Source organism: Anastrepha obliqua, chromosome 2 (genome assembly GCF_027943255.1).
Source record: "Anastrepha obliqua isolate idAnaObli1 chromosome 2, idAnaObli1_1.0, whole genome shotgun sequence".
NCBI lineage: Eukaryota > Metazoa > Arthropoda > Insecta > Diptera > Tephritidae > Anastrepha > Anastrepha obliqua.
The window spans coordinates 26395342-26411831 of NC_072893.1; the positions used below are offsets into that span (position 1 = coordinate 26395342).

Here is a 16490-nt window from a genome sequence, read left to right on the forward strand (position 1 = left end):
TATGATTGTTTTGTTCGGATTAACGGAAAGATCTTGTCTCATGCTCCAGTCATCGATTTTGTCCAGAACTTTCGTGCAAAGCCTCCTTAGGGATTTCTCCGATGTTAGCGCACAGACATCGTCCGCATATGATTGGACATGAAAGCCGAGTTCCTGCATCTGCTAGTAGAGAGTCTACGACGAAGCACCACAGCAGCGGAGAAAGAACACCGCCTTGGGGACATCCTTGCTTGGCCCTGACTGTTCGTCACTGCTCCCACCAGCGGTTAACAGCCTCCAGAGAGCATGGAATATATCCATTTTACAATAGTTCGGCAGAAGGACGTATTGAGCCGAAAGTGGCATTATCAAAAGCCCCCTCAATGTCCACGAACACGCCCATTGTATATCCGTCAGCTTCCAGCCCGGCTTCAATCTTGCTAACAAGATCGTGTAAGGCTGATTCACATATTTTCCACTCTGGTAAGCGTGTTGATTTCTACTAAGTGGACTGCTCGGCAATACCCCCACTCGAATATGTTTCTCCATCACTCGTTCTAGACTTTCAACACGAACGATGTCAAGCTGATAGGTCTACAACTTTTTGCTAGGGAATAGTCATCTTTTCCTGGTTTCGGAATAAATACTACTCTTACGTAAGTACTACTCTTGACCTTTAATATGAGAAAAATAAACAAATACAGAGTGACCCATATAGTGTTGGTTTTAATCATATGCTATTTTGACGGTGACAGTTCTTTCCCGCTAGAAATCTTAATAGAAAGTCAGTATCATATCTCCGCTTGTATAAAGTTGGAAAATATTGCATATTTATCTCCAAAATCAATGTTGTGTAGTACAAGTGGTGCGTTTATTGAAGAAAAGTCAAAATCATCTCTTCTAACGAAGCGCATTTAAAACTCAGTGGCTATGTCAACACGCAAAACTGTCGCATCTGGGGATCGTCAACAAGCCAATTTAACCTCGCATCCTCGGAAAGTGGCACTTTGGTGCGGATTTCAGAACGGTGGCATCTTTGGCACATTTTTCTTCGAAAATACTGCTAAAAATATCATTTCTGTCAACGGTGAGTGCTACAGAGGCATGATAAACTAGCCTTTGTGGCAGGAGATTGAGAACATGGATCTGGACGAACTTTGGTTTGAGCAGGATGGGGTGTCATGTCACGCAGTCCATTCCATGGTTGCCAAACAAATGGTTTTTTTTTTTGTTTGTTTATTGATACTCTTCAAATAAAACTCTTAAATATAACTTAGTTTCTTCAAATTTAGTTTTTTATGGTTTCTCGTGCAATCAAACGATTTAAGGAGCTTGGTAATGAAGGTTATCGTACTGGAAGAGGAAGAAAACGAACTGTTAACACTTTCAACAACCGAAAAATCATCAAAAAAAGCGTCCCTGGACCTTCGTCCGTTGTTGAACATCGTCAAAATCCGCGATCTATCATGGTATGGGGTGGAATTTGCGCCAGTGGCAAGAACCCTCTGATTGTCATAGGCCAAGAAGTCAAAATCTATAAATAAGTTTACCGTCAAGGCATATTAGAAGCAGTTGTTCTTCCCTGGTCCCAGCAGCACTTTGGTGACGATGAGTGGACGTTTCAACAGGGCTCGGCACCAGCCCACAGAGCAAAAACAACCCAAGAGTGATGCAAAGCCAATTTCCCCTCTTTCATTATTTCCCAAGAATGGCCACCCTACTCACCGGATCTGAATCCGCTACATTACAGGGTATGGTCGATTTTAGAAGCAATGGCCTGTGCAAAACGTAACAAAATTTTGGAGTACCTGAAGCAAGCGTTACGTCGAGAGTAGGATCGTATAACGGTAGACGAACTACGGCCTACAGCCCAAAATGTTTTGAAACGTTTAAGCTTGTGTATTCGTGTTAAAGGTGGCCACTTCGAAACTGGCTGTATATAATGTTACTAAAACATTGTCTATTAAAATTTCACAATTTGTTTTGAGCTTCTATCAATGATAATTTTTTTCATTAAAAAATGTTGTACGAGGGGTGCCCTTTATATGTCACTTTATTGTTTTTCAAAATATTCTCCATGAAGATCTATACACTTTTGCATGCGTTTGAACCAATTGTCGAAGCACTTTTGCCACTCTGAATGAGGTACCTCCAAAATATGCATTCTGAATGCCGCAACCGCTTCTTCAGGTGTCGAAAAACGTTGACCTCTCAGTTTGTTTTTTACGTACGGGAATAAAAAGAAGCCATTCGGTGCCAAGTCAGGACTATACGGCGGATGACCCATTAATTCGATGTTTTGGGTGCTCAAAAATGCAGTTGTTTGAGCCGATGTGTGAGAGCTCGCGTTGTCCTGGTGAAGAGTGATCCGCCTTTGGCGATTGGTTTTCCTAATTTCTTGGAAGACAACTGGCAAACAAATGGTTGTGTACCACTCAGAATTTACTGTTCTGCGTTGTTCTAGTGGTACGGTTGCGACATGTCCAGTTTTTCCGAAAAAACAGGCGACCATTTGCTTGGAAGTGCTTCGTGCGCGAACAACTTTTGTTGGATTTGGCTCATCTTGAAACACCCATACAGTCGACTGCTGTTTATTTTCTGGCTCATACGCGTAAATCCATGATTCATAATCTGTCACGATGTCATAGACGTGTTTCGAAGCCCCGCGATCGTATTTTTTGAGCATTTCCTTCGACCAATCGACACGAGCCTTTTTTTGAGCGATTGACAAATTGTGTGGGATCCAACGCGAACAAATTTTTTTGACAGCCAAATGTTTATGCAATATTGAATGTATGCTGGTCCCACTAATGCCTAAGATTGTCTCAATCTCACGATAGGTCACATGACGATCTTGCAATATCAGTTCGCGCACAGCATCAATGGTTTTCGGAACAACAACTGATTTTGGACGACCTTCACGAAATTCGTCTTGGAGTGAACTACGACCACGATTGAATTCACCATACCATCGATAAACACTGGTCCTTGATGGAGCTTCATCGCCAAAAAATGAATTAAGTTCATCCATGCAATCTTGCTGAGTTAATCCACGTCGAAAGTTGTAAAAAATAATCGCACGAAAATGTTCACGATTTAATTCCATTTTTGGACCGAGATGAATATTTTAAGTTACTGTAAACAACACAAATAGCGCTGGTATTTCAAAACGTTCTGAGTACGTAAAAGCCAAAAAATGCCAAACTTTGTGATACAGCTGTCAGTTGCCAGATTGCAACACCAGGGTTGCCAAATCCCGACATATAAAAGGCACCCCTCGTACACACTTATTTTTTGTCACCCGTATAGAGTTTGATACCCGGCTTAATGTCCTCGGCAAAACTTTAATCGTCCTTTAAAACTTTATATTTTTTACTTTTCTTTTACTTTTACTTGCTTTTACTTTTTAAAAATAAACCGGTTAAATGTAGAGGGCACACCCTGTATACATGCTCCATATACACATATGCATAGAAATATCACTTCTCATAGCCTCACAAAAAATTAAAGGCACTAACAAATTACATTTCATTTCATTTCTAATTTTTTCGAAATACCTACAAAAGAATTCCAATTAGGCTTTTGTTTGATTTTAATATACTAAACTTACTTGAAGAGGTTTCGTGTACTCAAATCGCTCATTTGCTGAAAGAAAGTCATACATAGCTTGAAACTTGAGAAAAATGGCTTTAAAGTTTTCAATTTGCTGATACTCCCTGAGTAGAAATAAAGTCATATTTTCTTCAAAGCAGATTGAAATAAGAGGTGCCGCCATAAATTGTTCCTGCAACGTAAAGTGAAAGGCAACGATGGTTTCTGCAAGCTTAACTAAAAACCAATGCTTTTGGTTTATGGTGTTTTTCTGGCGCACAACTGATTTGTAATAGACGCCGCCATGATTGATTTCACTGTCATTCTTTATTTTGTTTTTGTTTCCTTTATTTTGTGTATTTTGTTAAAACGAATTCCCGTCCATCGAAAGTCATTATGGGGTGCGATAAGATAGGTAAATTTTTCGTAAACAGAAACATTAAAAATAAGCTTTTAATGTATTCATTTTGAAGCCGGAAGTGACTACCACTCCGAAGTGCACAGGTTCAAAACCTCGGTCATGAAACATCAAATGATAGCAAAGATTTTTCTACCGTCTGTTTCCGAAAATAGGACATCCCCAGAAAAAAAGCGCTAGTTAAAATAATGTGACAAAAAGAATTTGTTAAAAAATGCTGTTGATTTATTAAGTATAAGTAATATTATGTTTAGTTTTCCTAATACTTGTATTTCACAGAAATGTTTGAAAAAAAAATAGTCCAAGAAATTCATTGTTTACCTCTACAGTTCGTTTCAATTAACTCTCGGAATTTATCTTAAAAATACAACCTAAGGCAGCAGTCTACATTGAGCGGCATTGCAGGTATACAAGGTTCATTCATTTCAGTCTTATAAGTCTGATTATTTCCTCAATCGTAATTTTATTTTAAAATAAAATGAATAATTTTCAACCCCATTTAAAATGAGTACAAAACAAAAGACCTATTCCATCGAGTACAAAAATCGGATCGTGGAAAACTTCTGGGGTGTAAATCTTGTAGCATTTCTGTAAAAAGAAGATACTGAATCTCGGTATGATTCGTAAATGGCGTGCAGACTACGATTACCTGTATCAACTGGTGGACCAAGGAAAAGAGAAAAAACGCAGCGTTGGATCAGGTCGGCAGCCGCTATTTTCTGAGTTGGAAGATTGCATCTGGGAATATATTGCAGGCAGGAGAGCAATGACTTTGGTTGTGCGCAGGGCTGATATTCAAAAATTTGCCCTTGAAACAGCAATCGGATTTGATATATCCACAGAAGAATTTAAAGCATCGTCTCACTGGTTCGACAACTTCCTTAAACGATCTTGTACTGTCTCTAAAAGATCAACAACATTGTACTCGCTGGAAGACAATGCAGCTGTTAATTTTTTGTTGTTGTCGATTTTTCGAAATACCAACTCTCCAACATGATTCCTATGGATGAGACCGCGGTATTCCTAGGCCAAGGAGCTCAAACGACAGTTCACCACAAGGCTTCTTCCTCAATTTATGTTCCTTCTACCGGTTACGATAGTGCACGTAGTGTTACCTGTATTTTGGCGATTCGTCTAGTAGATGGCAAGAAAGTATCGTAATTTTTAATCACTAAAGGTAAAAAATACCAGATTTAACGTGTTTCAGGAATTTATGTCATTGAAAGTTAAAAAGCCTGGTGCACCCAAGCATTTATAAGAAAGTGAGTTGATTTTATGCTTTCACCACTGTTGAGTGGTCAGAATAGAGGTTTCTTTCTCTTCTTAATTGACACGACAGCCGCTTACGCGATTTTGGCCGAGTTTAACAAAGCGCGCCAGTCGTTTCTTTCTCGTGCTAACCGACGCCAATTGGACACACCAAGTGAAACCAAATCCTTCTCCACCTGAGCTTTCGAATGCAAAGGAGGCCTTCCTCTTCCTCTGCTACCACCAGCTGGTACCACATCGAATAGTTTCAGAGCCGGCGCGTTTGTATCCATTCGGGCGACATGACCCAGCCAACGTAGCCGCTGGATCTTTATTCGCTGCGCTATGTCTATGCCGTCGTAAAGCTCATACCGCTCATCATTCCATCCCCTGCTATATTCGCCGTTGCCAACGTGCAAAGGTCCAAAAATCATCCTCGTCGGATGTTGTCATCGTCCATGCTTCTGCGCCATACTTTAGGACGGGCATGATGAGAGCCTTGTAGAGTGTTAGTTGCCTACTTAGTTCAAAGCAGCACTGGTTGGGATGAGATACGTAGGTGCCGATACGCGAGTGCACCGACTGTTTTTTTGAAGACAGTAGGTACTTCGTTTTGTCCTCGTTCACCACCAGACAAAGTCGCTTTGCCTCTTTATCCACTTTGGATGGTCGGGTAGCGGAACGACAATTCTGTGGTCAACGATTTGGGTATCGAGATATTCACATTCTCTGTGACATGCGCAGTTATCACTTTTTAGCAGGTTCGAGAAGTGTTCCCTCCATAATTGAAGTATGCTCTGGATGTCAGTCACCAGTAGTGCGATTCACTAACTCTTATCGATTCGACAATTGTTATTTTTCTCTTCAGTATTTGTCGATTGCACTGTCGATTGTGCTATTCACTAACTTATGTTAACTAACACTGAACAGCTGTTTTCTTCTATTTATTCAAACTGATAGAGAGTGGCATCTTTGTCAAATTAAATGTCAGAATGAGCGAATAACATGAAGAAGAGAAACAAAAAAACATAGACGCTAAACTGTTAAATGCAATTGTGAGTGTTTTTTACCAATAATATATGTACAAAGTAAGTACAATAAAATAACTCTTTATTTCAATTTATTGTTTTATTAATAATTTTTGTATATTGCTTTAGGATGACATCGACAGCTACCAAAAGAAGCCGTGCCACACCCGAGCAGCTAAATCGCCTGCTTGACTACCTAATGGAAGTCCCGGGTCTAGCAGGATCTAGATTCCACAGCCTCCATGGTAAATTCGAGTGCGACAAAAAGTGGAGCGAGCTAGCAACAAAATTAAATAGTCTGGGTGGAGCAGTGAAGACGGTGAATCAATGGCAAACGGTAAGAAAATATTGTGTTATTACTTAAAAGTAGAGATATGTTAATCATTTCCCTAAAAAGGTATGGCGGGACTTAAAAAGCCGCACCAGCATTAAAGCACGGAATAGGCGAAGGCAACAAGCTTTAACTGGAAACAGGCCTATCAGTGAGGAGCCCCTAACGGAATTCGAGAGGCGGGTGTCTGCTCTTATAGGGAAGGAGTATATGAAGGGCCACGATTCAACCCCTGAAAATATTCCACTGGAGGAGGTACTCCACTGCATGAAGTGTATGATTTAAAGTGTAACTTACTGGTGTGTAAATTTTTAGGTAATCCAAATGGGTGTCGAAGTGGAAGATGAAAGGGTGATTTCGGAAGCCCCGTCGCCTTTACGGACGCCACTGGCAGAGAATTTCACGCTGAGGTCAGGTGATTCCCATATCTCAGACAGGAGAACACCACGGGTGAGCTTGAAAAAAAAGCGCATGGAAGAAGATGGTAATGCTCGGAAGAAATTTTTGGAGATAGCCGAAAAACAGGCAGATGCACTAAAGGTAATTTCTTTTGAACTTAATGTAAAATAATTTTATTATGTTTGTCCATTGCTGATTGTTTTTTAATAGATGCTAGCCCAGTCGAGTATAGAAACTGTAGAAGTCGCGAAACAACAAGCAGATGCTTTAAAGGTAATTTATTTTCAACACATAAAAGTGGCATTTTATTAATTGTTCTTGCTATTTTTTAATAGATCTTAGCCGAAAGCAGCTCTGCAATTGCTCAGGCTAATAAAATGATGGCGGAGGCAATAGCCGTATTGGGGAATGGATTAAGCGCTACCGCAGAAGCATTCAACAACCTAACGAATGCAATCTACCGTATGTAGATTAGAAACCAATTCCGCAGTTCCTTTTTATGTGCATATATACATAATGTTTATTTTAGTACCTGAAGTTACTTTTTATTTGAATTTTATAAGTAAACATGCTGTGGTAATGTTAAGTAACATTAATTAAATGAATTAGAATGTATTGTTTTCGTTTTTACAAATAGACTGACCTTTGAATTTATAAACAATGTGTACATACGCTTATGCATACCTATATACATAAATAGATTTATGTGCCTGTAACCTAAAACTGTATGTAAACTGAAGTTAAAGACTGAATTGTTTTTGTTGAATCTGCATGTAATTTTGTTCAATAAAACGTTTTAACAATAAATATAAAAATGTTTTAACTTTTTATACCCGAGTGTTCACATAGATATGTATGCGGAATGATTATGAGTGAAAATAGTATTTAAGTAAAAAAATTAGCAATCAGCCGGTCTTGGATGCGCTTTGCTGTTGAGGATGGTGCATCTTGGTTTACAAAAATGTCGTTTGTTCTTGGCTCTGTGAACTCATTTTCGGTCTGGTATATTCCTTCTCTTAAACGAATATTATATAAAACTGAGCACGCGTTAACTACTTGTCCAGTAAATCCTGGATCGTACAAGAGTGTCCTTTGTTGAGACAAGCACCGCCACGTTGCCTTAAGAACACCAAAAAGTCTCTCAACTGGGTTACGAGCTTTGCACAATGCCTCATTGTACAAGAATTTCGGAGTACCTTCCGGTTGGTTTGTTAGAGGAGTCATCAGCCAAGGCTCCAAAGGGTACCCGGAATCACCTGCAGAGAATTTTTGATTTTTAATTCCCTTATTTTTATTTAAATATATTTATTAATAGATTAAAAAGCCTACCAATCAAAAACAAGTTATGGTTTCCAATTTCAAAATTCCGTTGCATAACCATTCGCACCGCAGAGGAACTCCAAATGTATGAATCGTGCCGTGCTCCCGGAAATTTGGCATTTACGTTTAAAATTTTAAGTGTAGGATCACATATCTGTAAAACATTAAAAGGGAATCTTGATTCTTGAATACTTTACAAATTATGTTGTTACCATTTGGACATTAAGCGAATGGTAGCCGTGGTGGTTGACATACGCTTCTTCATGACGTTTCGGGGCCAAAATTGACACGTGCGTGCAATCGATAGCTCCAATGGTACCTCCCACAAACGGGGAGGTTGCTGAAGCAAAAATTTCTTTTGCCGCTTGCCGCTCCACTTGGGTCATGGGAAATCTCACCTTTGCGCAAAACATGGAGCTGTTGATTGCAGCTGTTACCCGATGAATGCTACGGCTAACGGACGACTGGCTCATAGATATTCCCCATTGCTCACCTACGGGTCGTTGATAACACCCGGTTGCAAAAAATCGCAGTGCAGCTAGAACCTAGTTGTATAAAGGCAGAATTTAGAACTGAATTAGCTTGAATGTTACCAAATTTACCTGTTTTTCAGTCGAAATCGCTGTTATTCTGGAACCTCTAAGATGGCTGTCAAGTTGCGAAACTACGTCCTCAGTCAAGTCTGGAGTTAAACGGAATAACTTCTGGAACTCCCCTGCATCCAAATCGAAAGGATTGTCCACATGCCGGAGCAAACTTCGATCAACTATTTGAGGGCTCACTTCCTCCTCTCCACGCGATAAATCGTAAGCCAAATACTCAAACGCCATACTCACGCTTTTTAAAGAAGTTTTTTTTTCATCTAATTTCACAGTTTTGATTAAAATCACTAATTCTTCTTTATCGTTTGATTTAACAACACCAAAATTATTGTCGTTTAGTTCGCGATAATCGACAGGTTAACCAAACAGCTGATTTTGTCTTGTCGATTTTCGTAATGAAATGGGTTACTGAATAGCAAAATCGTAAAAATTGTGGTTAAGGAAAGATAACAAAGCGAATATCGATAAAATGTGTTAGTGAATCGCACCACAGGTCGCCGTCTTTGTTCGTACAGGAAAAACGCCGCGCTCTTAACACTTTCTGTAACCTTCTGTAAAAAACCAAATTAGAATATTAATAATTTTAATTTACCTTTTTGCTTTAATTCTAAAAAAGTTGTATATAAAAATCAAATCAAGAAATTAAAGTGACTAACAAAAAAATCCCCTTTTCCTCATAATTTGCTCCCCGAATTCGTTGGCAATACTTTCACATCAGATGCGCTGTTCTCTTCAATCTCAGAACGTTTAGCAAAATTGAAATAAGTGATTGTGTGAGTTTTGGCCAGCACTGCTTTAGTGATTTACTTCATATTACACCCACAAGAAAAAACATTGCCTAGGATTGCTTTTTATATTTTGCAGCCAATAATGAAAACACAGTAAAATAATAATGAAAATGGCTTTTTTTCAAATATTCTCCTTGGAAGTCAATACACTTTTGCCTTCCCGTGAACCGATTTTCAGAGCACTTTGCTACTCGGAAGTGGATACCTCCAAAACGAGCCACAAACAGCTTCTTCGGGCGTGGAAAACGTTGACTTCGCATTTTATTTTTGATGTCCATTAACCAAAGGAAATCATTAGTTGCCAAATCAGAGCTGTAAGGCGAATGACATATTAATTCGATCTATTGAGTGCTCAAAAACTCTCTGGTGTGAATCTATGCGCGAGAGCTCGTATTTTCTTGGTGATTCGTCTTCGGCGGCTATGAAAACTTCTGGCAAACAAACAGTTGTTAACCACTAAGAATTAACCGTTCTAAATTTCTCAAATTTTCCCAAAAAAAAGGCAGGTGCAGGATTAAGATCGCCTTGATCTAAGATCGCCTCATATGCAAAGACCCATGGATTCATCAGCTGTTGCGAATCAACATTTCTTCCACCAATTAACACGGTCCTTTTTTGGACGATTGTCAAAGTATGTAGTATCCAACGGGAACAAATCTTCTTGACGACAAAGTGTTCATGCAATAATGAAAGGATTCGTCTATCTCGCAATATGTCACATGGCGATCTTGTGCTGCTCATATCAATTGACGCAACCCATCGACTGTTTCTAACAAAACAACCGGTTTTTGACGATCTTCACGAATTTTATCCTGCAAGGATCCACGACCACATTGGAACTCGTTGTACTAGCGTTTCACACTGGCTATATGTCGAAGCAATTTTTTCAATGCATTCCTGTCTCGATAATCCACGTCGAAAGTCGTAATAAATCATCGCAAAAAACATTTCACAAGTTAATTCCATCTTTTTGGAAAAATTAATTTTCGAACTCACTGAAAAAAGAACAAATACAGCCGGTAAGTGAAAATTTTATGTCTCAGTTTGTGCTAAAAACTACCAAACTGTGCGATAAAAATATGGAATTACAGCTCATCCAACGTAGAGCATCGGTAAAATCTCGAAAAATTGGCATCCTTACTCCGAGAAATCTGTGACATTAAGAGAAGATCATTAAAAAATTTCATCGAATTTAGTCCTAGTGCTAGTAAACCAAAAAAGCGTAACACTTTCATATCAAATAATCAGTTAAAGCCTCCGAAACTCGGTCTACTTTATGGAAGAGTGGTAAATGGGGTAGCTACTGAGAAAGAATAGAACATTATAAGCTATCATGCTTCGAATCTTAGTTGGAAGAGGAATGCTGATACAGCCTTATCCAAAGCAACAAGGCCTCTCATGATCAGCAATCGGCTAGCAGAAAAATCCTTTGACTGAAGCCCAAGAATCCTGAGATGGATGAACATCATGACAATAAGACCAATGAGTGATCGATTGTGCATCGAGAGCCACTCTCTCGACAGTGCGAACAGCACTAACTAAGCTTTAGCGCTTAGCATGCGTGTGCATCACAGAGGCGATGCGGACCTGCCCTATAGCTGCGATGGAGGTGATGCTTGAGCTGACACCGCTTCATATAGTTCTCTTACTTACCCAACAACCCAGAGACGATATCACTTAAGTCATCAAATTCAAAAAGAGGTTCAAAGTTGAACTGGACGACAAGAAAAACTGGAGTAGACCTGCATTGGAAAGGAAACTCCTGGAGCTCACCCTGCACTGGTTTACAGATTTATCCAAAGTTCTCAGAAGGCATAGGCGCTGGAATTTACGGCCCCAGAACGAAGCATCTGTGTCCATGGAAACTTTTATGTCTGTTTATGTGCAGAGATAAATTTAGACAGGAATTTTCGGAATGAGCAAGTTGCCATTCTGAAGGACAGTCAGGCGGCACTTAAGGTTCTGTCATCCTGTGAGAATAATTCCTCACTGGGTCTTGAGTGTTCGCAACGAAGTCCGATCATGCAGGTGCATAACTGGGAACGAAGTAGGCGGCGCATTGGCAAGAGAAGCTGCGGCCTCGCCATTAATACGAGCCGAGTCCTTCCATGCTGGGGCAACACACCATCAAGGAGAAGCTTAGAAGTGAAGAGCTAAAGCTAAGGGAGGTTAGCTGACACCAAACCATGGGGCTACGCCAGGTGAAATTCTTACTGGGAGGGTACAACCAAAAGCGGTTTAAAAATCTCATAATTTTCCCAAATAAAAATCTCATATCTTCTCACATGTCACTGCAGATTGCACAGTCATCTGCACTTAATGGGGACATAATCCACTGATCTTTTTCATTTCTGCAACTAATCCCAGGAGACTCCAATGCACATTCTCCTTGAATGTGACGCTATAGCGCGGAGAAGGTTAAGACATCTCGGCCAACTGCAGACAGAAGAAAGGCAAATACTTTCAGTCCAACCCAGGTTTATTTTGAGATTAATAAGGAAACTGGGTACGGATGAGGGAGAAGAACAAACCTCTAAATAATCTAAGCTGTTAACATTTACCACTAATTGAAGCATCCACCATATATGTACTTCTGGCATTCCACCATCAAATTTTCATACCAGACTACCATTTGCTTCGGTCTATTAGAAACTTGGGATATAAAAAAGTCGCAAGAGACATATCGGCGCAGCAGCGTTGGAACGCCTTTTTATTGCCAAAAACTCTAGATGCCGAAACGAAGGCGCAGTGCAAGATCCAGTCATTCTCTGCTACTTCGAATCGCAGATGTGAAAATGCGTGCCCGCAACAGCTCCAGGACGCCAAAGTAAGATTGCCCAATCGCTGGCTGTTCGGCAGGAATATTTTAACAACGAATGATATCGCAGATATCGAAACACCAACGATCCTCATTACCTTCAGCCTCGACTTAGACATACTCGCTTTTCTTGGCCGCTCACTACCCTCTTGCACCCGCTACTGACTTAAAGTATAGTTATCGGGGACTCTACTATTGGCGTCTTATCTCTAGTGAAGATTTTTGAAATTTAATGCCAAATTGGAATCGCAGAGGTCGCAAGCGATTCCCTAGAGTGAGGATCCATTGACTATGCCACCTCAATTGCTAAATATTAAACTGGAACGCAAAACTCCATTGGCATTGATACGAGTACGTGGGAATTTACTTTCAACGCGACTTCTTTTTCAGCAGAATCATAATGCAAGGGTGTTTTCGCATAATCACTTCAGCGAAGTGCATATAAGTAAAGAGTATCAGTAACTTTGACTTCCGTCAGTTCTCTTATCAATGAGGTTTTTCCTTGTAATTGAAATTAATGTAAATTTATGAACAATCGGAATCACTATCTGCAAACGGCGAATTGCGAATTGAATAACAGCCCACACATGAATTATTTGGCATCAGCCAAGCAGAGCCAAGAATTTCATACGAGCATATATTTTCACAACCATGAGTGCCCTGCAGTAAAATATGGAAACAGTCTCTTCATGACCATATCCGAACTAGTGAAGAACGGAACAGTTGGTACTCAGTTCCGCAGCGCTCCCATCTACGAGTATACAACGCATACCGAGGAGTAAAGGCACAAAATCACCCTCATAGTGCATGACTTCAGCAGCTGTGTGATGTGCAGAATGCAGAGGTGTGACGAACATCAGACCGGTAATTGGCTCTCAGCGATTTTGAAAGCATCAGCTGATTAGCTAACGTAACGGAGGTCATGGCAGCGGTTTACGAAAAAACTGAGACTTTGTTGCTGATATACGAAAAAAGTCAACACAGCCATTGCTAATATTACTTTGTTGCCATCTGAACAACGACTGATTGGACGAGAGTGTGTGAAATGAGTACCTCTGTTGCCGATTACCCGATGACATAGCAGCCGAAGTTACTCTTACAATTTTGTTTCGGATGGCCAAACCTGGTAATTTATCATGCTTGTTGTTAATCGGCTTCGGATTCGAATGCAGTTGGTCGTTAGGTCGAAGATTTATTAGGTGCGCAACTAAGTTGCCGCTGTTTGTCAATAGATGCCGCCAGCAGTGTGTGCTACTCGATTCTAACATAACCTGTACCTCATAAACCAAGCTGAGACATATGGTAAACAAATTGGTTCGACACATTAGTGATTTTGTTTTGGTATCATTTACTTTTGGTCTGGTGAAAATGTCTGATTTTGTGCCGAATAATCGTCTTTTGCAGGAAGTGTTGATTTTCCTCTTTCATTCGAAAAAAACGGTAGCTGGAGCGTATCGAGAGCTACAAAAAGTTTATGGAGATGTTGCTTTAAATGAAACCACGTGCCGAGATGGGTTGCGTGGCTTCAAAGACGGTGATTTTAATGTTGACGACCGTCCGCGTGAAGGAAGGCCAAAAACCTTTGAAGACACTGAATTGGAGGCATTGCTCAATGAGGATCCATGTCAAACGCAAGAAGAGTTTGCTTCAGTATTAGGAGTTACCCTTCAATCCATTTCCAAGCGATTGCATGCTTTCGGAATGATTCAGAAACAGGGGACTTGGGTTCTTTATGAGTTAAAACGAAGGGATGTTGAACGTCGTTTTTTCGCCTGTGAACAACTGCTCCAGCGGGCAAAAAAGGAAGGGTTTTCTTCATCGCATCGTGACGGATGATAAAAATGGATTCATTACAGCAATCCAAAGAAAAGAAAGCCATGGGGACTGCCCCGGTGATGCTTCTACGTCGTCGCTTCGGCCGAATATTCACGATGCGAAGGTTATGCTATGTATTTAGTGGGCCAAAGTTGGTGTTATTTATTATGAACTGTTAAAACCAAGCGAAACCATCACTGGGGATCGGTATCGACTTCAATTCATGCGATTGAGCCGAGCACTGCACGTGAAGCGGACGCAATACGCGGAGAGGCAAGAAAAAGTGATTCTACAGCATGACAACGTTCGGCCTCACGTTGCCAAACCCGTTAAAACCTACCTGGAAACACTGAAATGGGAAATCCTACCCCAACCGCCATATTCTCTAGAAATTGCACCGTCCGATTATCACCTATTCCGATCGATGGCACATGGTCTAGCTGACCAGCAGTTCCATTCATATGAAGACATCAAAAAATGGCTTGATCCGTGGATAGCCTCAAAAGATGAACAGTTTTACCGCCACGGTACTCGAGATCTACCAAAAAGATGGGAAAAAGTAGTAGCCGGAGATGGGCGCAATGCTTTCAATGATTCACTTGTAACCAGTTTTTCAGAATAAAGTTGTATTTTCATCAGCGAGAACTTAGTTGCGCACCTAATAGAATAGGAGGAATAACGCAGAAGGATTGAGATTTTCAAATTCAGTAAAGGGCAAGTTGTTGGTGTAGCTTTTGAATTTTATTAAATTTTTCATATTCATAAAGGGTGAGCAGATCGGTGGTACTTTTTCCTATAGGGTTATATATGCATACATCTTTTGTTGGTTGCTTCGCAGAACTTACTCCGTTTTCTGGGCTTCGATGTTGTCCTACAAGTGGAGGGACCTACAGTTTTATGCCGTCTCGGCATGTCGGCGGATTTGTATGAAAGCCTTCTTTATCGCTGAAATACACTCGAGGGTTTGCCATTGTTTGTTATTATAAAAAACTTTTCAAGCATTTGATGTTTCATGGCTCCAGTGAATTTCAGAACATAATCAACCGATAAGGTCTGGGCGTTTACCCAGATAAATTTAAATTTATTTAGGTAGCATCTTTTCTTTCACTAAACTTCAACATAGCAAAGCACAATCATTCTCCAAAAAACCTATTAAGCTCACGGACCTTCAAAACTTGTAATTGAGTTGAAAAATTAAAAGTAGCAAAACATAAAAAATGTCAATATCCGATGAAGCGTCGCTTGGGGTGTTTGAGAGAAACATTCTGCGGAAGATTTTTGGACCTTTGCACGTTGGTGACGACGAATATCGCAGGTGTTCCATTGCCTGTTCCATCAGCTGCATGAGCTTTACGACGACATAGGCATAACGCAACGAATAAAGATCCAGCGGCTTTGTTGGCTGAGTCATGTCGTCCGAATGGATACAAACGCGCCGGCTCTGAAAGTATTCGATGTGGTACCAGCTGGTGGCAGCAGAGGAAGAGGAAAGCCTCCTTTGCGTTGGAAAGATCAGATGGAGAAGGACTGGCGCACTTAATTAAACTGGGCTGAAATCGCGCAAGCGCCAATCAAGAAGAAGAAGAAATTCAAAAAACCTAAAATTGAAAAATCTCATTTTATACGTGCAGCAGAAATAGGGGCAAAGGAAGACCAAAACTCCGATGGTTGGATGGCGTAGAACGGGGCGTTGAGCTATTTGGTGTACGTTGTTGAAGAACTTAAGCGAGGGATAAGTCGAACTGAAGACAAATGTTACAGCAAGTCAAGATTCCGACCGGGTTGTTGAGCTAACAATGATGATGATGATGATGGTGAAATTAAAAAAAGCAGCTAAGCTACTCGTAGAATTGTTTTTCTACAGAAATTACAGGATTCGAAGAGTATGAATTTTCCATTTCAGGAGACTTTTCCAAAATTTAGCAAAAGATGAAACTTGTCATTTTGATACGCTTTGTCGTTTAAAAGTCATTAGTGGAAAGCATGAGGCTAAAGCGAAAACCAGTACCCTACGCTAAGGTATGTTTCTGCGCTAGTTATACTTACCATCATATCCTTATTGCAGGGTAAATCGAGGGAAATTTTTGTAGGGTAAAAGTAACCACTTAAATGTATGTCTGTTGTATTCGATACGATTCTTTTCGAGGTAGACA

The 16490-nt window shown here is 40.3% G+C and overlaps 1 protein-coding gene across 1 annotated transcript; it reads right to left on the reverse strand.

Annotated features, from left to right (window-relative positions):
* Positions 1 to 7982: 7982 nt before the first annotated feature.
* LOC129238062 (putative nuclease HARBI1) lies at positions 7983 to 9144 on the reverse strand. Its single transcript, XM_054873102.1, has 5 exons — positions 8917 to 9144; positions 8527 to 8859; positions 8324 to 8468; positions 8051 to 8250; positions 7983 to 8009 (listed from the first exon to the last, which is right to left on the reverse strand). Exons 1-5 carry the CDS (start codon positions 9142 to 9144, stop codon positions 7983 to 7985), a joined length of 933 nt encoding a protein of 310 aa, XP_054729077.1.
* Positions 9145 to 16490: the final 7346 nt, after the last annotated feature.